The 27,977-nt window shown below is 45.1% G+C and overlaps 1 protein-coding gene across 2 annotated transcripts in view; it reads right to left on the bottom strand.

Annotated features, from left to right (window-relative positions):
- Positions 1-27,977, bottom strand: part of VPS39 (VPS39 subunit of HOPS complex) — a 389,790-nt gene that overhangs the window by 117,751 nt on the left and 244,062 nt on the right. For both annotated transcript variants that reach the window (XM_086937216.1, XM_086937217.1), the window contains exons 15-16: positions 21,348-21,434; positions 5,370-5,443 (exon numbers count right to left, since the gene is read on the bottom strand). In XM_086937216.1, coding sequence (XP_086793342.1) covers positions 5,370-5,443; positions 21,348-21,434 — 161 coding nt within the window. The remainder of the gene's footprint in view (positions 1-5,369; positions 5,444-21,347; positions 21,435-27,977) is intronic.

Below are 27,977 nucleotides of genomic sequence, written 5' to 3'. Positions count from 1 at the left end.
GGGACTTGTTTGTTTACAATCCTCTCAATGGCCCCTTGGGCAAGAGAACCAACACTTCCTGATGGAGGAAGAAGAGGAGGTCCTCCGTCAGCTGGCCTTAAGTGGGTGGCATGGGTGGAGGGGTAGACACAAACTGGAGAGAGTAGCTTGTTTGGATGATTTGCAAAACCCAATGGTCTGAGATTACTGACCACAAGTGGTACAGGTGATAGTGTATCCTGCTCCCACTGGATGCCCAGGATGTTCAGAGGGCAAACTAAAGGAATCTGGAGGCTGTGGCAGCTGAAGGGGTGTGGGGGACTGGGACAACCTCTGGGCAACTGTCTCATGTGGTCTAGGGGGCTTGCGTGGTCTGCCACAAAAAGGCTGGAAAGCCTGTTAGACGTGGTTGCTGGGAAAGTATGGATGTAGTTGGGGGCCCCCTTTCAATGGCCACAAAAAGGGGAGAAGACGGACTGGGAATGATCTGGGACAACAGACAGGTCCAAGGACCTGACTGCTATCCTTAAAGTGCTCAGCGCTGACGAGAGCCAACAAAGAGCACATATATGTGAGGCTTAAACATACCCTGAAAAGTCAGTGATTCTCAGCCAAGCGTGGCTTCGTAAGGCCATCTGCAATGAAATGACACTACCCAGTAAGTCAGTCTTGTCCAAAACATATTGTATTGTTAACTTTGCTGCGCCTCTCCCATCAGCAATATCTTGGAAGAGTATGGCTCGGGCCTCCTCCGAGACCACTGGCAACACTTGTCTAACCAAATCCCAGATCATACAGGGATATCAGACCGCAGCACAAGGCTGATGGAAGAGAACAGTTGCTTGCCAAAAGGTATCAAGCCTCTTGGATTCCCTTTACAATGGAGTAGCAGGGAACGCGCTGGGGTTGATCTTAGAGGTGGAGGCTTGGGCCACCAAGCTCTCCTGGGTGGGATGCAGGGTAAGAAAATTTGGGTCCCCGGGAGTGGGGCGATTGCAGTGGACAATTGTCCTATGCTCAGGAGCCCCTGTGCAGGGCTTGGACAAGGCACAAAGTAGGATGTCGTTAAGGGTGTCATTCATGGGGAGAAAAGGATCGGAAGGGGCAACTCCCAGCTGAAACACCCCCATCAAGATGTTCTTCTTGACTGCCACTGAGGATAGCCGAAGGTCCAAGATCTCAGCAGCCCTACACACCATCAGAGCATAAGAGGCTCCCTCCTCCGTAGCCACAGTCAGGGAGACCAAGCCAGCGTCAGGTGAGATGTCTAACCTGCTGGCCTCTGTCAGTTCCTCATACTAGTTGTCCTGATTATAATCTAAGGGATGCTGGTATACATAAGGGTCGTCAGACCCCTCCCATTCATCTCCCTCTCCAGGCCTGTCAAATACAAAAGGCACTAGCTCCGATCCAGAGAGCATGGACCTGGTTGGCGCTGGAAATGATAATGGAAGTGGCGGTGATGTGGGGCGACAACACTGAAGCAAGTGCGGAGGAAGGTCTTGTCTGCAGCTCCGTTTCAGATCCAACTTGTGATCCCTGGGGTCAAACCCGCCAGTGAGGATTCAGTGGAGGCCACACTAGAGCCTGTTGGGCCTGAAGCCACTGCAAAGGGCCGTGCTGCCCAATTAGGAGGTGCATGGCCTCATAATTCCTTAAACTAGTCGGGGTTTCTCCGGCTCCAGAAAGGTCAGGGATGTATGGAGCAGACACTGACTCGGGCTCTGAAGTGCGAGAACAGGAGAGCCTCACCGGAAGATTTTAACAAGCACGGCAAAGTCAAATACCTCTTCGACTTCTTGTGTTTGTGGAACTTACCTGATGACTTTGAGTGTGCAACGATCCCCGGGTGCGGCTTTGTGGCCGGTCCCAGGACCTTCCGCACAACTAGGAGCTTGAGCGTCATAGAGTCGCCCAAAGCCAAGTGGCAATGAGCTTGAGGGATCGCTTCCTGAGTGCCTTCAGCTGCATGGCGCAGTAGTCCTCGCAGGTCTCAGAGTCATGGTCTATTCCAATCACCATAAATACACCAAGTGTGGGTCTGTCACAGACACCTAGCTGTGACAGGCACCATATGGTTTGAAACCAGCCAGTTTCATAGGGCTTATCTTGTCACACCAGGAAAGAAAATCTCTCAAAATAGTGTCAAAAGGAAGTAGAGAAAAAAGCGACTAGGGGTGGCTCTAGCCGGATCAATTCTATCTGGCACAGGCAGGAAAGAACGGATGTCAGCGATCCAGGGTGGCACCTATATAGGTACCACACGTCATTTCTAGCCTGGATGACGCGACGTAGAGTCAAACACCACCACCTACCAGCACACAAGGTGTGAGAGAAAGTGGCTCTATATATACTGGACCAAAGTAAGGTACAGTGTGTATAAAGACTACAAAGAGAGGTTAAAGTCAGGGCTGACCTTACTCTCAAAAGTGGTAGCTTAGTCGAGCAGTAAGGCAGCACCAGAGGACAGTGTAAAGCATTTGTTTGACACACTCAGTCAGCAAAAGATTTCACACACTCAAGGACTGAACTCCAGGCCAATTGTTTTTATATCAAAAGATATAGTTGTTTTATTTTTAGAACCAACAGGTATCAAAATATACTTTTCTCAATTATGAGTGATCTCAGGTAATTACTTTGCAGAAAGGTAATAACTTGTGAACACAATAGGTACAGGGGTTGCAGTAGGCAACACAATTCTGAACACAATTTAACATTGAGCTCAATGGGTTTTTCTACAAAAATGTAGTGGATTACTTTGTAGATTACTTTTGTAATTCCAGGACTGGCTCCTAGATTCAGTCCTGGGGTCTAAGCTGAAAACAGTTTAGTAAAAACGTTTTGGGTATTGCAATGATGTTTAAGGAATATAAAGGTATTTTAAAAGTTTAAACTTTTCAGTGAAAATCTAGCAATGTTATCTAATGGAAGAAAATTCAGGTCACAGGTAAAGTACATTCTCGTTACTTTTGTAATCCAGTACTGGGCTCCTAGGTCCAGCACTGGGATCTCTACTTAAGAAAGGTAAGTAATTACGTTTTAGTAGTTGGTACGATTTTTAAGGAATATTTCAAGTTTTCAAAAGTAGACAAAAGAAATTTTACAGAAAAGCAGACAATAGATTCATATGGAGTAAATTCAGGTTACTAGTAAAGCCGGTTAGGATTACTTTTGCAGTTCAGTACTGGGCTACAAGGTATAGTACTGGCTTCTCTTCTGATCACAGGTGAGTACTTCAGAATTCGGTATTCGGCTGATTTTATAGGAATATTTTAGAGTTTCAAAACTTCAGATTTAAAAGATTTTTCGAGTCAAACCAGTCAATGTTATCCTATGGTAGGAAAGTGAGTTACCGGTTTCCAGGTGAGTACTCAACTGGTGAAGTTCGGGTTCTGGGCAAAGACTCAGGGGTCCTCCAGGTTCAGGTACGTACAGTTGGTACGGTGATTCTTCAGGTGCGACCACCACTTCGAGAGGTAAGTTGGGATCTTGGAGAAGAGGTAGGTACCCCAAAGGAAGGCACAGGGAGCCGCAGGGCACCAGGTGCAGGGGTGTCTTTGGGCGTCGGGAAATCTTACCCTCAGCTGGTCGCGGTTGGAGGGGTCCCTGGTTCTGAGGCTGCAGGCGTCGTCTGGTTCGTCGAGGAGGGCCTTGGGGCATTGGACTTCGGGTCCCAGTCGCCGGGGGGACGTCCTCGTGGTCTTGGATCACTTGGGCACGAGCCGGGCTCGGCGGGTGCAGAGTGGGTTGGTCTTGTGCTTCCAGGCTGGCACCAGGGGTACGGCTGTTGAAGCAGAGGCTCTGCTTATGGGAGTCCCAGTCTTTAAGAGGGTCAAGTCAGGCAGGTCCTCCGGGTGTCCCAAGATTGCTGTCCGCCGGGATTAAGCAGGAGCAGGTTCCAGGATCGACAGGCCGGTAGGGCTGGGGCCAAGTCAGTTGGTGTCGTCCGGTTGTCAGCAGCTGCACGGCGGGTCTTCTTCTTGATCTTCTTCTTTTCTTATCGGGATCTGAGAAAGAAAGGTTCAGGGTGCCCCTAAATACTAAGTTTAGGGGCGTTACAGGTAGGGCAAGGGCAGAGACTAATAGGTGCCTGTCCTGGGGTGGGTACACCCCCTAGCCTGCTCCTCTCTAGTGGGGGCAGGAGCCTAGCTGTGATTGGGCAGGGCTCCCCATCTTCAAGATGGCCGGAGCCCGGGGTCGTGCTTCACCTCGCCTCTCCCACCTTAGGGGCGGGGTTGGCACAGGCTCGCACACCCCTCTTCCTGACGTAGGGTTTCCCGCCAGTCTTCCCGCCAGAATGGGGGTTAGAACTGGTGGGGGCCAGTTGCTGAGTACAGCAAGTGGCTTGGAGAAGCTCACAAAGGCGGCATGCCTTTGAGGCTTCCCCCTGCCCATCCTGGGGGAGGAGACCTAGCACCGTGCCCAGGATGTGCATTTTTTGCAGGCGCAGGAGAATGGGGGTCTCTCCACCCAGGGGTCCAGCAACATTTCTGCTGTGTGGCAGCCTAGGCCTAGGCTGCCAATCAGACCAGACGTGGATTGTAAGTTAGGTTTTCAGGGGGCATCTCTAAGATGACCTCTGGTGCATTTCACATTAAATCCTACACTGGCATCAGTGCAGGTTTAATGTGCTGAGAAGTTTGGTATCAAACGTGTCAGTCTTCAGTGTAGCCATTATGGTGCCGTGGAGTTCGTAATGACAACCTCCCAGCACCATATACTCTTAATGGTATCCCGGCACTTAAAAAGCCCAGGAATGGCCCTGGGCACTGTAGGGGCACAGGGCTCATGCACCTGTGCCCACGCCACTGGCATAGGGCACCCAGCTAGAGGGGTGACTGAGGTATGTCAGGGCAGTGGGTCTTGTGGGCATGGCACACAGGGATGTGTGCCATGTCGACTCTTTGTTTAGTTCTGTACTTAGACACTCGGCCGGCAAAGGCAGTGCGTGGGTGTCAGGGTACAGGGCCCCTAAGGGCGGCACAATAAGTGCTGCAGCCCTTCGGGGTCTTCTCTGGTCACCATGCTTTGGGTACCTAGGGTACCATTTACTAGGGGCTGACAGGTGGCCAGAGATGCCAATTGGGTTTTATTATCAACACAGTTTTAGGGAAGGAACACAGGCCCTGGGTATCTGGTTGGCAGGAGCCCAGGGCACACACACAGTCAAAGCACATCAGCAGTTCAGCAAAAAGTGGGGGCATACAAATGCAAGAAATATGGCACTTTCTCACACAGGGGTACTTTGCAAAAACATTCAGATGCAGTCTGACTCCCTGGGAATATTCTATGGTAAGGAATCCGTGGCTCGAAGTCGCTATCAGATAACAAACATTAGAGGCTGTAACAAAAGGTGCAGATAGGCAAGAAACAGAAATCCTGTGACAAACCTTCAAACCATCTTCTGGAAAGTCTCGAAGCACCCATACTGAATAGGGGAACACAAGGGATAGATTTTCTGACCCTGGAAAAAGAAAAGGGAAAAAAGCAATCATACAATAGCCCAAAAGACCAGGGATATTACAACACTCATATGTTACATCTTCCATGCTAACACCAAAAAGGTTCCTCTGAACTGAATATAATGCTGCATTTGCAACAGCTGCCATGTTAGTTAAAGATGCACTATCTGTGCTGCAGTCCAGGAAGTTTAGAACTGCATCAACTGATTGACACTAGGACTGTGTGCTTACAAAAATGCTGCAGAAAGTACAAATATGGAAATAACTTTAGACTGAATGAATTTCAGAGCTTGCAGAAAAAAAGTATTGTTTTAAAGAATCTTAAATTTATATTTTTAAGTCTTTGCTTATTTTAACACGAACAGGGACTCAAGAAGTATAGACAGGTAATGAGTAGATTATGTTAATATTGTTATAAAGAAATCATTTTGACGACAGTGACAAATTTGGCATGACCTTATTTGTGTCTATAATATTGTGTGTTCCTTTGTATACTAAACAACTAAAAAGTGCAACTGTAACTTTACCACACTATAAAATACTATTGCAGTACAAATGGAGTTTGTACTAAGTGCTATCCCAAGTGTGGCTTCGAAGTGGTGTATAGTCCTAGTCTGAATTACTGTAAGTGAGAGTTGGCAATCTCGACTGGAAGAGACCATGATTGCAGAGTGACCTTTGCGGGAAACACTGGATGTTGTGGTTCAGTAAATTAGGTTAGATCGTATCTTGTGGTAGGTAGCAGCATGGTTTGGCAAATAGGTGTGCTTGGATCATTGAAGAGCATAGGCTATGTTTTGTTTGGCAGTCATGTGCTGTGAGCCACTGTGTGAGGTAAAGCACTCAGCCATAAATACATAAGACACTACACTTGGCTGATTACCAAACAAGTCTTCTTGCTTAAGCACACTGCACTTTGTCAGAAGCAAACGCTAGCATTTTAACTGTTTGCTGAAGGGACATGGAGCTTCACTTCCAACCGAACAAGCTATAGTAGAAATGTAACTTGCCAAGTGGCTCAATTTCAGAATCAATTTGATACTTTGTTGGACTGAAATAGGGTTTCTAATTGGTCAATTTGGCGAATTCATATAAGAATATATTTCCCTTTCCGGTCCAAATCTACTTTATTTACTTGTTTATATTGTTTTAGAAAGTGAAAATATATTAAGTATACAAAAGCACAAATTTACAAAATCCATAACCAATCAAAAATCAGGCTCCTGGGGGAATCCGACTATTCCAGAACAATGCGTAGGAACCAGAGAAGGAAAGGAGGAACTGGTAAACAGAACATCACAAGTTGCTATTACAATATAGCATAGATCAAACATTAGACTGAAGGCGAGAGTGCCCCTGCTATCATGCCAGCTATTCACCAAGTTGTACTATTTGCACACCTATGGATGGAAGTGAGAATGATTAAGATGACATTCATTTGGGTCCATTTAAATCAAGTTAAGGAATTTGCCTGGAAAATATAGAGAGGTTGGTCAGTATAGAGGCTTTAAATATAAAGCCAAATATACATTTATTTGGGATGTTTCCAAAAACAGATGTTTAAGAGTCTCCACTCGCATAAATAATGGAGCTCTGCAATATGATGGGGTCCATTCACTAATAGATGTGACATGAATATCCAAACTTGGTCTGAGCATACCCAGGACAGCAACAAATGGCAGGATACAAATGTACTAGGATAGCCAGCAATAGTCTAATTAGATACAACAGAGCCCTTCATCCTGTTGTTGTCCTCACCACACATCTTAAACTAGCGGGAGTCAAAATGTTGCATACAGGATAGTCTGTATTGTAGCAGCAATCAAGTTAATGATACAAATTGATTCAAAGAATGGGTGAGCTGGGCTCAGAGAGTCTACATGCCTAAGGAGTGGGTGCCAGTTATTGGCAGCAAGAATGCAATCACCAAAGAAATAAACTGGGCAAAATCTTTACGGATGTGCTGGAATGGCAGACTTATCAGTGATTAATAGAAAGTATTTAATTACCATGAAGATGACATCTTGGTCATCAGAGGAAACAGTTTAAATAGTTCTCTAATGAACTCTTTAATCCTACAGGAGCAGGGTGATTATAAATTAGGTTGTTTTCTATATACGAAAATAGCTGCCATTTGACTATTCTGTTTGACAAGCTGATGAGTCTCCCTTCCATCCATTGCACGATTTACATTTTTCGATAGATAGGTGGCCCCAAGTTAAATGTGATGAACATGCACTCCATGCACTGCGGTGTACTGTGCAGATGAATACTTGAAAGAAAAACTGGTTATTATATCCATCTGTTCGGGGAAGAATACTTTTACCCCGATGTTCAGTCCAGGACAAACATTGGACATGTTATAATTGTATTGAACACAAGCTACTGTAAGTAGGCTTTTTATTGGTGCTTTAGACAATATTTATGGCATAGAAAATGTAACATGATGCCACCAGACAGTCTTGGGGTGTAGCAAGTTCGAATGTTTTTGCCCCATCTTCACTGGCAAATGTTTAGGCCCATGGTGCGCGTGCACAACCCCCAATCATTGGTCTAGCATGACCACTTGGTACAAGCAAGTACCAAGACCCTGGAATGGGAGCATATTTCTAAAAAAAAGAAGGTCTGGTCTGTGGTCAAAACAGCCACTAATTGATCAGATTCAGCAAGAAACAATCTTAAGAAAATAAATACTGAATTCCTGGTGCTGCACACTGAAGGAAGGTGCACCCTTCCTCAGCCTAGCCAATATCAGGATAGGCAGAGACACTTATTCCTTTGAAAGGTGTATTCCTGGTGTTTGTCTGAGCTCTGAAAAGAGCTCAAGTGAATAGGTGTACTGAGAGTCCAGTTAGGCCATGCCCAGTGGCTTTTTGAGCGGACTGACGGCATGCTTCAACATTGGAGGAGACCAGCCTCCTGCTCATTTCGCAGCAGGGCTTTCTGCTTGCTGAATGGATGGTGCTCTCACCTGTCCCTTGCAGAGCATGAGGTCAGGAGCCAAATCTACCTAATCACGGTGGAACGGCAAGATATAACACCCACAGGAGGAACTGAACTGGACACCCATGAGGAAGTCTCCATGGTGAAACAAGACTTGGTCCCATGAATATCTGACAGGGAATGACCAAAGTGCAGATGGACTATAGCACAATGCCAAGAAAGAGGGGCTGGCTAAAACGCACAGTACAACAGAGGCGTAGCAAATTCATGCCCAGAAGTGCAGCCATCTTGACTCAATGGTGCAACGCAAGTCTCCAGAGCAGGAGAGGGTTTGTGGCCATGAGCTAACTCAACACCAGGGTGCTTCACACTTTTCCTAAACTGTGATAATTGGGTGCGACTGAAGCAAGTTGTATTGAGGATTGAAAATTTTGCATTTCCCACTAGTGTACGGTCAGCTACAGTAACCTCTATGAAGGGTGAAGTAGAGGGGCTCTGGGTGGATGCCTTCTTAGCTGATAAATTATAGGCAATACCACACCAGTGACCAAGTCACTGGACTCACCTTGTGATTTAGACATCTCTAGTGGGTTCAGTTCAATCTTACTTTTTAATCTTAACCTTATGGAATCTTACTCGGCATACAAGCCAGGTATTACTGGGGAAGCCTTGCACGCATTGAGTGCGTAGACCCCAGGCATGCAACACAAGACTGTATCCCAAACAAGACAAGCTGATCAGTTGTGGCAAATGGTCAGTAGCATGACATGCACAATTTAAAGCCAGAGCACAGCAGCATAAGCTAACCAGTTAAATTCCGAACAAATGGAGTTAATAAATAGAAGAAAAACCGATCCATTAGGTCAGCGGGGAATATGGCCCTGCATTAGGAATATGCCAAGTGCTGAAAAGGTTACAGTACCCACTCATGTATGTGTGTGAAGCAGTGAGTAAGTCAAAGTGCAGATGATGTAGGAAGGACTTTTTTGCTTCCTGTCTGAGGACATCAAATAAGGGTAAAAAAGAGATGGGTGAGGAAAAACCTAATTATGCTGAACTTACCACTAGAGAGAAACCAGTCACAAACGCAATAGTAGAATTGTACTGTGGGGTGGCAGGGAGGGGGCATTGTGAAAGGGTGAAAAGTAAGCTTGAGGACATCATTGGTAAAGTACAGGAGGTGGAATATGAGTTGTGGAAGGTGGCACAGAGACTACAGTTACCTCAGCTGAAGAGGATTCCACCTAGCAGGGAGGTGAAGACTTTCAAAAGAAATGTGGTGGATGGAATTCTACTCCTGGATTTCAAGCTCAACGGTTAGAAAATCTGTGGTGAGGTCCATGACAGTGCTGGGTGGAATGGGGTGGTGAGGGGATTTTGGCATGTGTTTTTTTTGGGGGGGAGTGGGGGGGGGGGGATGTTTTCCAGGATCTACAGAAGAAAAAAGGAGGGAATAAGTCTGAAGGCGATTCAGAGATGATTACATTACAGTAAGACAAATTCAAGGAGGAGTGAGGGGGATTTTGAGGTCAGTAATTAGAAAAAACTAAATCGGTGTAAAAGAGGTACAGTTTTCTCCAGTTTGTTCCTTATGTCAGCTCTGTCATGCTGAATGAAGAGAGCATTGATGGACATGAACTGGCAGGATCAATCACGGAAGCAGCCTGCACCCGCAATGCAAATCTCTGTTTGACCTTCCCCCAAGTAGAGTCTCCTGCAACATTCCCTAGTGGCTTACCTGGGACAATGAATCGGACTGACTGCAGGAAAGTGCCCTATTTATTGACATGGTCACCCAGACTTTTTGTATGGTATTTGATGCAATTTTGACTGAGGTGCACTGGGTAACCCTGGTACCCAGGGCATGGGAACTAATGAGGAAACAATGTCTGCTCTGGAAGAAGGTGTTCACACCTCCTTCAGCATGATGGCTAGTGATTTAGGCATATTAAAGAAAGCCCCTGCTGTGTTTAATATGCGATCTGGCTTCCCCCAGACCTGGGACATGCCATCCACTGCCATGAGGACCATTTGGAAACAGAGAATGTGGGAAATTAGCTATGCAAGGAGGCGTGGTGCACTACCAGGCCGGTCAGACTCCTAAGGTGGGCAGCCTGATATTGCTCCACGAAAGACTGGTTACACCAGCTTGATTTTGGTGGAATTATGAACTCTGAAACAGGGTATGCAACTCCCCACAGGAAGTGGTCAGATACCGGGGAGTAGTGACCATAAGAACAATAGTTACTTACCTGTAATCTGTGGTTCTCCAGTATTGGTGTCTTTCATAGATTCACATGCCTGAACCATTCCCTGTCGGAGTGGGAGTCCCACGGTACATAAAAAAGCAATAATCTGCATAAAATAACCAGAAAACCTTGGTAATGACCAACCAGGAAGTAAAGTAGCCCTAAGTTACAGAAGCAAAAAAAACTCACACTCATGACTAGCCTAGTCATTATGTATAGACCAAATTACAGCCAATCAGGCGCCAGCACCCACCAGAATGCTCTCCCCAGAGGCTCAGGCTCTCACATTTTCTCGCACAGGAGTGAAACCACTATACCCGCATGATGAGCCTCTGAAGGGGAGGTGGGCGGGTGCATGTGAATCTATGAAAGACACCAATACTGGAGAACCACAGATTACAGGTAAGTAACTATTGTTCTTATCCAGTATTGGGGTGTCTTTCATAGATTCACATGCCTGAATCAGAGTAGATAGCAGTACAAACACAACATGCTCATTAGATGCTCCTTGTATCACAGTATACATGTATGCTTTGCAAAAGAGAATAACATGTCAAAATAAGCGTCTAAAAAGCATAGAGGAGGAGGGAGAACAGTGGCTCACCTTATTTGAAAAGATTGCGAAAACTGCTCTTCCCACCGAAGCATCTGCATCACTTGCAGTAATGTTTGGTGAAGGTATGCCTGCTGGACCAAGTTGCTGCTCTGCAAATCTGATGGAGAGGCACACCAGCAAAGAGAGCGGCCGAAGAGGAGACTGCTCTTGGCAGAGATTGTAGAGGTCTTCCCGCTTGCTGGTGACACAGGCTAATCACTGAAGACACCCATCGGGCTATAATCTGTTTGGATATAGCATATCCTTGACGTAGTCTTCCGTATGCTACAAATAATTGATCTGTCCTTTTCAATGCAGCAGTTCGTTCTTCTGATGTCTAGCGAATGTAAGGCTCTTTCCGCCGTTGTTTGTGGATTTGGAAAGAATGTCTTTAAAATCACCGGCTCATTAAGATGAGTAAGCAGGAACCTTTGGCATGTAGGTCGGATTAGTACGCAGTACTACTGAATTTCACGTAAATTGTAAAAAAGGAGATTGAGTCATGAATGCTTGAATGTCACTGACCCTTCTAGCTGACGTTAGTGCTAAGAGTAAGGAAACTTTCCATGAAATGAACTTGAGATCCACTTTGTGAATAGGCTCAAAGGGGTGACGCATAAGCTGAGCGAGCACCACATTTAAGTACCAGGATGGAGTCGGACATCGAACAGGAGGAAACATTCAAAATAATCCTTTGGAAAATGTGAATTATTCTTGATGAATACAGGGAAGTAGTTCCGTCCTGACGGAACCTGGAGATGGCAGCCAAAAATACTTTCAGAGTGGAGTGAGAAAGACCCAATCTGGCCAGATGAAGGAAGAATGGTAAAATCTGTTCTGGTGCAGCTTGAATTGGATGAAGATTAGCAGACTGACACCAGGCACAAAACCTTTTCCATTTAAGCTTGTAAGTTTTAACTGTGGCCGGCGCCCTAGCGTTGGCTAGACCCTCCTGACAATACCCCGGATGGGCGAATTCAATGTGTTGAGGAGCCATGCTGCGAATTTCAAGGAGGCTGGGTCCGGGTGGTAAATTTGACCCCCTTGTATGGTCAATAGATTCGGTATTGGTGGCAACTGAATAGGTTTGCACTCCGAGAGGAGAAGTTCGGTGAACCAATACTGTCGAGGCCACCTGGGCGCAATGAGGATCAGGCGGCATGGTTGCCTCTTCTTCTTTCTGATGACTTTGGGAACCAACGGAATTGGAGGAAAAGTGTAAGCATACATCTGAGACCAGTTCATCGAAAGCGCATCCCGTACGATTTCTTGTGGGGAATCCAACTTACAAAGCCATGGCATTTGCGGTTCTGGTTCGTTGCAAACAAATCCAGGTCGGGGTGACCCCACTCCCGAAATACCCAATCCAGAGTCGGTTGGTGTATCTCCCACTCGTGATTGGATATTGCAGACTGACTGAGGGAGTCTGCTAACACGTTGGAAACCCCTGGAACGTGAACTGCTGACAGATTGATGTTGTGATCCAGGGCCCAATCCCAAATCTCCTGCGCCTGTTGAGATAGCAGGGACGATCTTGTCCCTTCCTGTTTGTTCAAGTAATGCATACTTGTTGTATTGTCTGTTCGAATCAGAACTGTGGATTCTTCGATGACTGCTCGGAAGGACTTTAAGGCTAGAAAAATGGCTCGTAGCTCTAACAGATTTATGTGCCACTTCCTCTGTTGTACACTCCATCTTCCGTTGACAGTCATTACCTGAAGGTGTGCGCCCCATCCTTCCAGGGATGCATCTGTGGTGATGGTAAATCTTGGTACATCCGTCAGGAATGAACATCCCTTCCTTAGATTGTCTCTGTTCATCCACCATTGGAATGTCTCTCATTCGCGGAGTTATGCTGATCATGTCTTCGAATGACCCTGAAATTTGCACCCATTGGAGACTGAGTTCCTCCTGTAAGGGTCTCATTCTGAGACGGCAGTTGTGAATTAGAGGGATGAACGAGGTAATCAACTCTAGGAAAGACTTGAACAGCCAAACGGAAACGTACTCTTTTTGCAGTAGAAGTGAAGCCATCTTGTAGATTTTGAGTTGCTTTTCTTTTGAAACGAAAGCCTGAGTCAGCTGAGTTTCTAAAGTGGCTCCCAGGAAAGATTTTCTTCGAGCGGGAATCAGATGTGATTTCTCGAAGTTGACAGAGACCCAGAGACTGAAAAAGCGACAGGCACCTTTGAACATGTGCTTTTGCTGTTCCAAGAGAACTGGCCTTGATAAGGCAGTTGTCAAAATATGGAAATATTTGAATGCCTTCCAAACGAAGATGTGCTGCCACTGGAGCTAATATCTTTGTGAAAACTCAGGGATCTGAGCGAAGTCCAAAAGGGAGGACCTTGAATTGAAAGTCTGTGCCAGCCACTCTGAACCTTAAGAACTTCCTGTGCCTGGGAAGGATGGGCACATGGAAATAAGCATCCTGAAGGTCGAGTTTTGTCATTTGATCCCCTTCCGAAAAAACTGGAGGATTTCTTTAAGTGTTAATATCCGGAAGGACAATTTTTTGAGGTATTTGTTGAGGGCACGCAGGTCGAGGATAGGGCGCCATTCTCCTGACTTCTTGCATATGAGGAAAAATCTCGAATAAAACCCTCTTCCTCTTTGAAATTGGGGAACTTTTTTGATCGCTCCTTACCGAATCATTACATGTATTTGGGAGAACTGCTCCTTTAGATGAGCTGGTGGTGGACCATTTGGAGGGGATTCGACGAATTCCAATGCGTGGCCCTTGGCCACTACATCCAGGACCCACTTGTCTGTAGTAATTTTTAACCAATTCAATAAGAAACTGGATATTTTCCCTCCAATTTTCGGTTTTGGGATGGGTAGAGATGGTGGCAGGCTGTCCGTCTGATTTATTCTTGGAGGAGTCTCTTCCTTGATAAGAAGGCTTCCTTTTTGCTTGTGAATAATGGTTTCCTCGCTGACCGTACGTTTGTTGCTTGTACGGTTGGTATCTTTGATTATTTTGAGAGGTTTGATATGTACGCTGTTGAGAGTAACCCCCTCTGTTGGTAAAATTTCCACGTCCTCTTGCGCCACGAAAGGACGACTTAAGAAATTGCAGACTTCCCAGCGATCTTGCTGTCTCCGTGTCTTTCTTTATGGTCTGTAATGCTTCATCCACATGTTGCCCAAAGAGAAACTCTCCATCAGAGGGCATGTCTATTATCTTTGACTGAACTTCTTGGCGGAAGGATGTTGATTTCAGCCAACCTTGCCTTCTCAGGACTGCAGCCCTGCCAGTTGCCTGAAACCAGTAGCTGCTACATCAACTGCAGCATCAATGATCTCTGCGGAGGTACATTCTCCTTCATGCAATATCTTCTTCGCCTCAGATCTTTCGGGTTCCGGAAGCTTGTCGATGTATGGCGATATGTCGGACCACATCTGCCTGTCGTATCTCCCTAAAATCGCGAGGGAGTTGGCAGCACGCACAGCAGTTGCCGCTATAGTCGAAACCTTTTTGCCGATGGAATCTAGCCGTCTGCCATCCCTGTCCGGTGGAGCAGTTATTAGCGAAGATGGACTTCTTGCGCGTCTGAGCCGCCTGGGCGACAACTGACTCAAACTTCGACTGTCCTATAAGGCACGCTGGGGAAGTGAGAGGTGCCTTATACTTTTTATCTACCTGAGGCAACACTCCCGGAAGATAATTTGGTGCAGACATTATCTTTAGGCCCTCTTTCCTAAATAAAGTCAATTATTGGAATTGTCTTAACCTGTTTGTGGTTGATCTTTAAAATTATACATGAAACAGTCATCCTGCTTAGTTTCCATAGTAATTAAGAATCTTTTTGTCGCTCTTTCCATTATAAGATGGAACCCTCTGATATCAACAGGCGGAGAGTCCGCAGCAGGTTTTCTGTAGGAGGAGGTGTTTGTGTTAGATAATCATCCCACTCCGACGATACTGATTTATCATCCACCTCTCCTTCTTCTCTGTAGTCATCAGAATTGACATCCCCCTGTGTGTGGTGAGATGGTATAGGAGAAGGAGGAACTGTAGGTGTTTTCTCTGAAGCAGGTATTGGAGAAGATTGCCTTGAAGGTCTAAAACTGGACATAGATGCTGGAGGCATAGGTGTAGAAAGGTGTGATTCGCCCTATTCAGATGGTGGGAACCGGCAATAGTAGTCGTTTAGCATGTATTGTAAATTGTTGAGGAGATCTAACGTCCAGAGGTAGGAGCCCTATCCTTAGGTTCATGGAACTGTTGTTCTTATTCTTCATCTTGGCACTTTATAAGCAGCTCAGATGGACTCCTGGCTGCACGAAATCTCTCATCCTCCTCAGACTCCTCATCCTCCTCAGAGTCTAACAATTGTTCTGGCAACTTCAGCGGGTAAAGAACCGTTAAAGAAGAACCCCGTCTTTCCAATAAGGAAGCGGTCGTAGAAGGCGATGGCAAACGAACTGCAGACGACGCAGAAGACCAGACTTGTAACTCCTTACATGATGAAAGTGGAGGAGTCAACGGAACAACCGTTGGCGGTGCCATTGATGGAGAAGGTGGAACAGTAATGGCCGTTGACGGTACAGTAACCTTCGTTGAAGGTACATTCCTTGTCAACGATGTTTTCGGCGATGTGTTCGTCGACGAGGCAATATGCGTCGACGATGTTCTTGACGATGAGGTGGTCTTCGTCGATGATGTGGCAGTCGACGACGAGGTGGGCTTAGTCGACGATGCAGCCGTCGACGACAAGGTGGGCTTAGTCGACGATGTGGCAGTCGACGACTGTGTACTCTTTGTCGACGATGGGACCGTCGACGTTAGGGTGGTCTTCGTCGACGAGGATTCAGTCGACGGGCAGACCTTCGTCGACGAGATGTGCATTGTTGAGGTATGCTAAGACGACGATGTGCTCGTCGACGGGACCTTAAGAATCTTCGCCGATGATGGAGCTTCGGTGATTGCTGGCATTACCTTCGTTGACGAGATGGGTCGAACTGCTACATAGACCAGCGTCGACGGAGAAGAGGTCGAAGACATTACCATCTGTGGCTTCGGCGATGAGTGGGTAATCGTCGACGTAGAAGAGGCCGACCGAGTCATTTTCTGAGGTAAATCTTTTTTGAGATAGTCTCTTGGAAGATGAAGATTTTCCAGACTTTCTCAGGTGCGTTCCAGGACCAGTTTTAGAAGGTGGAGATGCCCTTTTTGAAGTAGAAGCCGAAGGCACACCACAACCCTTGGAGGATTGGGCTGTTCTCAACACCTTTGCCCCAGGAGAAGTAATCTCAACCTCAGCTTCCCTCTTTCTAGAGAACATAGTAAATCCCGAAGCTATACTCCCTGCCTCAGAAAGAGGGTTATCCTGGTCCTTGATCTTCTGCAGCCACAGGAGAAGACTACCTTCTCTGTCTCGGAGGGTCTTCTGAGGAAAGGTTCTGCAGATCTTACACTCCTTTACCTCATGATCTGGACATAGACAATAAATACATTTCTTGTGGAGATCTTCCTTAAAAAGCCTAAACTTTCCACAAGATTCACAAGATCTAAAGAGGGATTTAGAAGATGACATCTTCCAGAAGGAAAAAAACCCATAAAGTTGTGAAGAACTGAGCAGAGCTCAGGGAGACTCCCTTTACACAACGTGCGGTCGAAAATCAGAGCCTGAGCCTCTGGGGAGAGCTTTCTGGTGAGTGCTGGCGCCGGATTGGCTGCAATTTGGTCTATAGATAATTACTAGGATAGTCATGATTGCGAGAGTTTTTTTGCTTCTGTAGCTTAGGGCTACTTTACTTCCTGGTTGGTTATTACTAAGGTTTTCTGGTTATTTTAGGCATATTATTGCTTTTTTATGTACTGTGGGACTCCCACTCCGACGACGGTGAATGATTCAGGCATGTGAATCTATGAAAGACACTCCAATACTGGAGAAGGGTAATTCGCCCATTGGCAACTACCCTTCACCCCCCCCCCCTAGCGCCCCTAAATTCAGCATTCAGTTGGCCCCCTGACACTAGGAACTCAGGCCCCACCTAACAAAAGGAGGACAAAGAAGAGACCAAGAAGCAAGGACTGTGTACTACCATGGACTTTGGAGCCAAACCCTACCTGCCTGCTCCTCTCCAGACAATCAAGACAGCCCAACTTGTCCTGCAGCTGTGCATCCTCCAAAAGCCTCAGAAGACCAACAGCACTTCGCCAAGCCAACACCTTCTCCCTTGAGGTGGAGGAACAACTTCCCTGCACCGTTCTGCTGAGCACCGGGTACAGAGAAGCAGCAGCTGCCCACGAGGCCACCGTGCTCCAGAGGGTCAGATCTTTCTCCCCTACACCCCCCTAAGTCTGGAGACGCCTGGAGCTGCCTTGCAACAATACCCAGGGTACCGGACCCCTTTCAGCAAACAAAAGCTTGAGTGAAGTCCAATCCGGACTCCAAGACCGACCAGCCAACGAGGGACATCAGCATTGCAGAGGCCAGCACAGAGAGCTGCCTAGCTGTCATGTTTTGCCCCCCTCTGTGGGTCTGACGAGAACTAAGAGTGCCTTCGATGCATGGCAACAGCTGACCAAAATACTTTCCTCCCTGGCTCCCCGGGCCAGGTCCATGATCACCTATTGAGCCTTGCTGCTCCTAAGACCCTCACAAACTGAGCCCCTCGCTGGGAACTTCTAGACGTATCCCCTATTCCCCCTCTGCAGCCTGTTTCTAGGTGCCCCCGCTGTGCCTACGGTGTATTGCGCAAGACCGCCAACCCATCCAGCATCTTTGCATCCAGGGCAGGTAAACCTGAACTGCTGGTGGATCTTGTGACCTTGACCCCCCCCTTAGCACCTTAAATCCTAGCGGGAACCCTCGAAATGAGTTTGCAAATACCTGTATGGAGTATATGTTTTTCTCCATAGGAAAGCATTACCGCATAAAAATGCATTTGTGTGACATTTTTACTTCGCTGTAAAAATGGATCTCTCAAAAAGTGCTTACCCAATTATGAAGTTCTTCGTGTTAAAAAAATATACAAAAATATCACATTTTCTAAATTGGTCTCGAGTTCCTTCTTGAGTATGCGGATCATTTGACAAAATGTGTTCAACAAATGCTTAACACTACCCTCTGATAAGCCTAAACTGCTCGCCCACACTACCACAAAAAACAGCATTTGGGAATATTAATTTAAGCTCTGTAGCCAACAAGGGTCGTCTGGACTTTCTACAGTGTACCTCATTTTGGTACACTACATAAAAAAGCCAGCTTCCTACAATGACTAGCACATGCATTCGGATCTCTCTGGAAGTTTGGTGGAAGATTCTAGATGAGAAGATTAAAAAGGGTCGGGGTTTATCCACAGGAGTGAAGAGTGATTGGGAATTCCAAAACAGTAGATATTGCTTCCAAACTTTGTCTGTATTCACCCAGGCCCTCGTCACCAGCCGTCTGGACTACGGGAACACCCTCTCCGCTGGAACCACAGCCAAACTCCAGAAAAGACTCCAGCGCATACAGAACGCTTCGGCACAACTCATCCTGGACATCCCCAGTCACAGCCACATCTCTGCCCATCTGAAAGACTTGCACTGGCTCCCTATCAGCAAGAGGATCACGTTCAGACTCCTCACCCACGCACACAAGGGTCTCCACGTCATGGGCCCCAAATACCTCAACAGCCGCCTCACATTCTACACACCCACCCGCCAGCTCCGATCTGCCAGCCTTGCCCTCGCCACCGCCCCACGAATTCGCAAAGCTACCACCGGAGGAAGATCTTTCTCCTACCTGGCGGCCAAGACAAGGAACTCCCTCCCCACCCACCTACGGCTGACCCAGGACCATCTCTCCTTCAGGAAGCAACTCAAGACCTGGCTGTTCAAGGAGTAGCGGCTCACCCCCCTCCCAAATACAAATTTGATTGATTGTTTTCGGTTTTAACATGTGGTGACAAACGTTTTTCGCCTTAAGTCTGTTATGCCACTTTCACTCACCTAAGGGAAAGAATACTGGAATATTAGGAGTTTCATTCAAGACAATGATTTGGCTCCGGGCTAATAAGGGTTGGAATACACCTTCTGCGCCAACATTCCAATGTCTGTCTTGCGGTTTCTCCTTTTTAATTCAGAACATTATACTCTCAGTGAGTGAAATGTTTTAGTAGCCTTTTAATAAAAGGGATTCTGCATTCCCAGAATTAAAAGCCAGTCTCAAACGTATTTATAATAGGCGACTTGCGACACACTCAGTCAGTGATCATAAAGAAATCCTTTCAGAAGTCAACTTCAATAACTTATTACAGTGGAGTTCTGATGTCACAATGTCTGCTGCCAAAACCAGCAGCCGAGGTAAATGACAGGTCAGGTCACGGTGCAAAATTAAAGCAGGTGTTTAAACAGCAAAAACTAAATGTCACTTTACTTCAATCTGAAAAGAGAGATTTATGGCAACATGTTTAGTTTTTACACTCCTAAGGTAGTGATAGAAAATGTAGTCTCTTTCGTTTTTGCGTGTTTAATTTTGCTCTAGAGATTCTATGATTCTATTTTATTGTTCTTGTTTGAAAACATACTCTCTCTTATATACAAGAGCTATGCACCAATCATTTTAGTGGTTTGTGGGAAAAGGTGATGATGTGACCATATATCATAAGCAATAAAGTACCCCCGCTGGTGTATAATATAAGGATCTTGCAAATCACCTAGGAGTTCCCTAACATTAAAAAGGAACTCGACATTTGGCCTCATTCCTCTATAAGCTATATCCTTAGAATGTACAACAGGGGGTACTTTACCCCATACAAAGCCCTTCTGTTTCTGGCAATGCTGGTTGTTAAAGGCCCTCTCACTCGTTATAGGGGCCTTTAACAATCTGTATAGGAGACAGGCTAAACGGCTATATTCCATTCCATAAAAATCCATTCATCATGATCATTGAGTTATTTTTGTCATAAATAACTTTACCCTGCTATGTCAGAAAAGTCCAATGGCAGAATTATTTTATATTAATTATAAGATCCCCCAAAACTAAGGAAGAAACACATCATCTTAATCAGCGATTAATAATCTTATTAAAGCTCCAATATTTGAAGTGTGACATCAACAGAAATATCTCTTACTACAGTTTTATGTCCTGAAGACGATGGTTCATCAAAAGATCTTTAATTTACCGAAACATTTGAAGTTTGAATAAAATGTTCACTACTAGATGAGCAAGCATGATTTTGTAAGACACAGTGGTGATCGTAGATTTTGGATTCAGAAAGAACTCAAATGTATGTAGACTTTCTCTAAAATAAACGGAATCATAAAATAATGAATTTCTGAGAATGATGCAGACATGGCCCCTCTGCTTGTGAACTGAATAAGATTTCTGAGTGTGACTAAGTACGCTAAGTAGGTAAGAAGAGATTTTGTTTGCTCGCTGATGTCAGTAGACACATTAAAAATGAAGAGAGCCTTATTGGACATAAAGAAATAAATTGATGCCGCCTGGGCTGATTGCTTTAGTGATTCATTCGGCAAATTTGAGAATAGAACAAGAGGCGAAGTGTTTTGCCTTCTACCAAGCGGAATCTGTTTTGGCCGGCTTAAGTGACTTATGTCGGACAGTGGGTAGGACAGAGAGATCTGTCTGAAGCGGGGGAACAGAGGATCACTCTAGGTGTTTGGTGGAAGATTCCAGATGAGATAAACCAAAGAATCTTTACAAAAGGAAGAGGGTTTAGGAGTGCTAGAGAAAGAATTAACATTAGTTATTGCTCAGGATGCTTGTGTTTCTGCTCCCCCCTTTGTCTCTTTAGGGGCCCACTTGAGCATTGTGTGATGGATAATGTGGTGTGTTTGAAGCAATAGCTTAATTGAAATAATTCTATTTGGCATAATATGGTGAAGAAGCGATGTTCAAATGTTTGATGATTGTTATTGTATCTTGGATTCTGTGATGATACCCATAACCAATCCAAGATACATGCCAAAAACCAAACTGAATTAATTCCTGTAAAAATAAATTAAATGGTGAGACATCAATAAATAAGGTAGTATAAAATTGCATTCCAACCAAGAGAGCTGCAATAAGCACTCTGGCTGATTCACTGTAGCTCAATGATTTATTCCCATGTTTTACATATTGAAGAGATGCCTCTAACGCATTTCTATTTACTGCTCACCTAGCCGCTGAAGATACTGAACAGTCCTTTCGTGGCCCTTCAATGGAGAGTTCGCTTTTTTGGACTGATCCACCAAAACCTGAAGAGCTGCAAATGACAGAAGGAGTATTTCAATTGGTTTCTTATTTAGGTTCTTCATCATTACGGTTCTTTCACCAGGTCTGAAAGCTGCACAGGGGTAAAGAAAATGTACTAGCCAGCGTTAACCCAGTTACTCTCAAAACAATAGGTGCCCTTCATTCATCAACCCATGTGAACTGCACTTTGCCAGCTTTAAATAACGCAGTGAAAGCCAAAGAACAAGTCCCTACCGTTCTAAAGAGTATCTCATGAGATCAAAGATAACCACTGCTGTGTCAGAGGCAAGATCTAAGTGAGCAAACAAGTTGGGTGCTTTTTGGGGATGAACAAATACACCTGATACACAGTTCAATCAAAAAGTTTGGATTATCAATATGCTGACATTTGCCAATCAACTGTGAAGTAACTGTAGAGCTTTATGGGAGATTTGATCAACTTTAGCTAATTGAGGAAGATTCAAAATCTGCATCAAATACCGTTTATCATATTGTGGAGACTCATTTGCCCCCAAGGAACTCTGGCTCTATCTAACAAAGAAATACACACAACACCCTTACATTTTCATTACATGTTGGAAGGTACACAAAAAGTGTCCGATTGTGTTCTTACTAGGAACTAATTTTATGAAGGTCAAACTTGATTTAAGAGCAAGAAAGGAAAATGCTACTTACACAATATGCATCAGTTTTTGGCATATAGAGCTGTAGAGTCATATGCTTTAGCAAAGATCGCCATCTGGTGTTGGGTCCGGATGTTTGCACTTTGTTTTTGTTCAAAGAAGTCTTGTAGTCACAAGGTAGGAGACTCATCCTTTCAGTGATAGTGCCCCTGGGCATCGACTCCATCCGTAAATTGTTTTGCCATAAAGGGTGATGATTGAGTTAGTAAAGTAATAAAGGGAGATGTCCATGTAAATTGTATCTAAGTAAGATATCACTGCAACAGGTAAAGGTACCCGGGGAGAGGGGTGGGCGCATACGACTCAACAGCTCTTTATGCCAAGAACAGATGTATACTGGGTAAGTAGCATTTTCCGTCGAGGCATATGAGCTCTAAATCATATGCTTTAGCATTGACTATAAAGCAGTTATTTCTGAAGCGGTGGTTAACCTATAGCTGTTGCAGTGGTTTGAAGTAGTGTTCGTAAAACTGCCTGGCCCACACTAGCTTGTTGTTTTGCTAACACATCCACATAATAATGTTTTGTGAATGTGTGAGGTGTAGAACATGTTTCAGTTTTTCAGAGGTCATCCATGGGTATGTTTCCTAAGAATGCCTAGTTTGTGTGTAGAGTGCCCTCTAGGGGGAATTGGTAATGTGCGCTTAGCTTTGATGTAGCATACTTGAATGCCCTTAACTATCCACCTTGCAATGCCGGATTTTGATATGGGATTGCCTTTATGTGGTGGAGCTAAAGCAACAAAGAGTTGTTTGGTTTTGCTAAAAGGTGTTGTTCTTTCTATGTAGTATAGTAATGCTCTCTTAACATCTAATGTGTGAAGGGCACGTTCTGCCACTGAATCTGGTTGATTGAAGAACACAGGCAACTCAATAGATTTGCGGATATGAAAGGCAGAGAGGACTTTAGGTAAGAATTTGGGATTTGTCCTAAGCACCACTTTGCTTTGATGTATTTGCAAAAATGGTTCCAACATGGTTAGTGCCTGAAGCTCACCGACTCTTCTTAGAGAAGTGATGGCTATAAGGAAGGCTACCTTCCAGGTGAGAAATTGTATTTCACATTTATGCAACGGCTCAAAGGGTAGACCCATGAGTCTTGTAAGGACTATGTTGAGGCTCCACACTGGAGAAGGTGGAAGTCTGGGTGGAATAAGTCTTTTAAGTCCTTCCATAAAAGTTTTAATAGCAGGCACTCTAAAAAGAGACAAGTGCTGTCTGTTTTGCAAATATGCAGCTACTGCAGCAAGATGCAAGCGTATGGATGTGTACGCTAAATTAGAACATTGTAGGAGTAATAGATGACAAATGATGTCTTGTATTGAAGCATCTAGTGGATCGATCTGATTGCTGTTACAATAAATGACAAACCTCCTTCACTTTGCTGCATAGTATGCTCTTATGGTAGTGCGTCTAGCCTCTTTGATAACATTCATACAGTCTGGCGGAAGATTAAGGTAGCCAAACTCTAAGATTCCAGGTGCCAAATAACAAGGTTGAGCTGATTGGGATCTGGATGTCTCATCTCTCCATGGTTCTGCGTAAGAAACTTGGGGGAGAGGTGTAGTTTTTGATGGGCAACTACTAATAGCTCCACCAGGATTGTGAACCAGGGTTGTCGGGCCCATGTGGGAGCAACTAGGATAAGCGTTAGGTAGTGCTTTTTTGAGTTTCGAACCACTAATGGAGTGAGTGGGAGAGGTAGAAAAGTGTAAGCAAATATCCCTGACCAAATCATCCATAGTGCATTACCTTTGGACAATGGGTGTGGATGCCTGGATGTTGCGACCTCAGCGTCTTTTTTTCATCTTTTCCAGCAAGGTATCAACAGCTGGGCCTAAAAGATGCTCTTTATCAAAGGGTTGGTAAAGTATGGAGGTTTGTACCTCTGGCTTAAATCCAAAAATTCCGAGCCAAGTGCATCTGCATAATAATATACTGGTGTTAATTGCACGAGATGCTGTGTCTGTTGCATCTAGTGCACATTTAATGGAGGTGTTGGTAATGAGTTTACCTTCCTGAAACAGGTCATTAGCCTTAGATTGGTCAGGCAAGTGTTGCATTTGTTTTTCTAGCTCATCGTAATGAGCCCTGTCATAACGGGCTAGCAGCGCCTGGGTGTTGGCAATGTGCCAATTGTTTGCTGCCTGGAAGCTACTGTTATGCCCGAGGCATCAATAAGCTTGGACTCTTTGTCAGAAGGAGGGGTCTTTCCTGTGGAATGCAAGTTGACCCTCTTGCATGCGTTGGAGACTACAAGAGAGTGGAAGGGCAGCTGACCTTTAATATATACAGGGTCGGTAGGAGCGGATTTGTATTTTTTATCCATTCATTCAAGGGGTATGTGAGACAATATATATACAAAGTAAATCACAAAGTCTGTGTTTAGAGTCCATGTTGCCGTTTTTAGCCTTGGTGAGTCTTAAATACAGATCTGCTTGGTTTTCATAGATGCACAGCCAACACATTTCACCTAAACATGGGCTTCTTCATGGCGATTTGAGGGTGCTGTAATCTCGCCAGGGGAGTACAGTAAGGTCTGCAAGAGTTTGTGTCTGTGTCGGGAAGTAGGTAATGAGGATGTTACCTCTTATCGAGAAGAACTAAGGGTCCATTAATATAGAGATCATAGGTCTCTGTCTCTGTCGTTTGGGTCCTTGTCAGAGGCGTTTGTCAAATGCTTCGTGTGCAGGCCGAGTCCAGTGGCGTCTGGTCCTGGCGGGAGGGAGTGATCTGATAAGAGGCAACTTCCTCATTACCTACGTCCCTACACAAGGAAAATGCTACTTACCAGTATGCATCTGCTCTTGGCATGTAGAGCTGCAGATTACTACACTTAGCATTAGATCGCCACCTGGTGTTGGGCTCGGATGATTGCATGTTGTTGTCTTGGAAGAAGTCTTTTTAGTCACGAGATAGGTGACTCCTCCCTTGGACGATAGTGCGCATGGGCATCGGCTCCATCCTTAGATTGTTTTTTGCCATGATGGGAAATGATGGAGTTAGTAGAAGTAAAGAAAAGGATGTCCATGCATGTGCATCTAAGTAAGATAAAACTGGAACAGATACAGGTCCCGGGGAGGCGGGAGGGCGTGTAGTAAACTGCAGCTCTACATGCAAGAACAGATGCATACTGGTAAGTAGCATTTTCTGTTCAAGGCATATGAGCTGCAGATACTACACTTGGCATCGATTGTGCAGCAGTGTCTACCCTAGCGGTGGTCACCTGTATCCGCTGCAGTAGTTTGAAAGAGAGTTTTAAGGACAGCTTGGCCTACTGCAGCTTGCTGCTTGGCTTGCACATCAACACAGTAGCGTTTAGTGAAGGTGTGTCTTGTAGACCATGTTGCAGCCATGCATATGTCCTCTAGGGGGATGTTTCCTAAAAAAGCCATAGACGCTCCCAGTTTGCGTGTGGAGTGCTCTCTAGGAGGAACTGTTAATGTACGTTTTGCTTTTTGATCGCATATTGTGTATACATTTTACAATCCACCCTGCAATTCCACCTTTAGAGATGGGGTTGCCTTTATGAGATGGAGAGAAAGACACAAACAGTTGTTTTGTTTTTCGAAAAGACTTTGCTCTATCTATATAGTAGAGAAGAGCTCTTTTAACATCTAGTGTGTGTACAGCCCTTTCTGGTACAGAGTCTGGGTTTTGGAAAAACACTGATAACTCTACAGATTGGTTTAAATGAAAAGGAGTAATGACTTTTGGAAGGAATTTTGGATTAGTTCTTAAAACCACTTTGTTACAATGTAGTTGTAAATATGGTTCTTGTATTGTGAAAGCTTGTATCTCACTTACTCTTCTAAGAGAGGTAACAGCAATAAGGAAAGCTGTTTTCCACGTGAGGAATTGCAGTTAACATTTATGTAAAGGCTCAAAAGGGGGTCCCATGAGTCTTGTAAGAACAACGTTTAGGTTCCACACTGGAGAAGGTGGCAACCTGGGTGGGGTGATTCTTTTTAATCCTTCCATAAATGCTTTAATTGCAGGTACTCTGAAAAGAGACCGATGTTGTCTGTTATGTAAATATGCTGTAATTGCTGCAAGGTGCAGGCGTATGGATGAATATGCCAAGTTACACCTTTATAAATGTAAAAGGTAGCAAATGATATTCTGGATGGAAGCATACAGGGGATCAATTTGGTTATTGTTGCAATAAATGGCAAATCTCTTCCATTTAGAAGCATAACAAGCTCTGGGAGTAGGTCTCCTGGCCTCTTTAATGACTTTCATACAGTCTGGTGGTAGGCTAAGATAACCAAACTCTAAGACTTCAGGAGCCAGATCGCCAAATTCAGTTGATTTGGGTCTAGATGTCAGATGTCTCCATGGTTCTGCGTTAGCACAGATGGAGTCAGTCGTAACTTTTGGTGTGGAACTAGAGAGTTCTAGCAGTGTGGCAAACCACGGTTGGCCTGCCCATGTGGGAGCTACCAGGATTAATTTGAACGACTGTTGTCTGAGCTTGCGTACTACTAATGGTACTAGTGGTAGTGGCGGAAAAGCGTACGCAAATCTGCCTGACCAGTTCATCCATATCGCATTGCCCTTGGACAGCGGGTGTGGAGACCTGGCGGCGAAGGTTGGGCATTTTGCGTTTTTGTGTGTGGCAAACAGATCTATGTCTGGATGACCCCACTTGCGGAAGAATGGTTGAAGAACTTGTGGATGTAGTTCCCATTCGTGAATTTGTTGTGTCTGCCGACTCAACAGATCTGCTATCTGATTGTGAACTCCTGGAAGGTGCTCTGCCAACTGATATATGTTTTGTGGAATGGCCGATCTCCAAATGTACTGTGCGAGCTGGGACAGTTGTAGAGTGTCCCCCCCCCCTGTTTTTGTATATAATACATGGCTGTCATGTTGTCCGTCCGCATTAAGACAGCTTTGTTTTGTACTTGTACTTGGGATGTTTTGAGTGCTAAGAATATTGCTAGCAGCTCTAGATGGTTGATATGGAACAATTTTTGTTGACTGTTCCATTGTCCTTGAGTTGTATGATGTAGGAGATGGGCTCCCCATCCTGTGAGAGATGCGTCTGCTGTGAGCACTAGTTGTGGAACAGGTTCGAGGAACGGCCGCCCTTTTGTCAAGTTTTTAGTGTTCCACCACTGCAGAGAGCGATGTGTGTGGCTGTCTACCAACACCAGGTCGGTTAGTTGACCTTGTGCCTGGTTCCACTGTTGTGCTAGACATTCCTGTAACAGACGCATTTGCAGTCTTGCATATGGTACTATGAAGATGCAAGATGCCATCATGCCGATTAGTCTCATGGACACTTTGGCTAGTAGAAATTGTTTGTTTTATGAAAGGCTGTAACTAAGGCTTGAATGCTCTGTATCCTTGCTGGACTGGGATACGCTAGAGCTGTAGACATGTTTATTGTAGCCCCTAGATACAGATGTATATTTTTTTATTTATTTATGGGTTTATACCGCGCTGGACAAGAGAACAGCTCACGAGATGGAAGGACTAGAGTGCTTGAGACGGTGCCAAGCTTGGAATAAAAATGTTTTTAACAGTTTCCTAAATGTCAGATGATTGGTGCACTGTCTAAGAGAGTCAGGGAGTTTGTTCCAAAGGCATGGGCCCAGATAGGAAAGTGCTTTACCACCCTGTCTGGCCCTTCTGACGGTTGGGATTTGAAGAAGGGACTGGTTGCTGGAACGCAGGTTGCATACTGGGTTGCAGGTGCGACTTGGTGTAGTTGATTGTGAACCCTAAGTCGTGCAATGTTTGAATTGTCATATGTGTGTGTTGGAAACACTGACTGAATGACTTGGCTTTTATGAGCCAATCGTCTAGATAAGGGAAGACATGTATTTGTTGTCTCCTGAGATGTGCTGCTACTACTGCTAGGCA

Source organism: Lissotriton vulgaris, chromosome 9 (assembly GCF_964263255.1).
Source record: "Lissotriton vulgaris chromosome 9, aLisVul1.2, whole genome shotgun sequence".
NCBI classification, from domain to species: domain Eukaryota; kingdom Metazoa; phylum Chordata; class Amphibia; order Caudata; family Salamandridae; genus Lissotriton; species Lissotriton vulgaris.
Note: the sequence above shows the minus strand (reverse complement) of the source record. Positions and strands in the feature narration are given on the sequence as shown.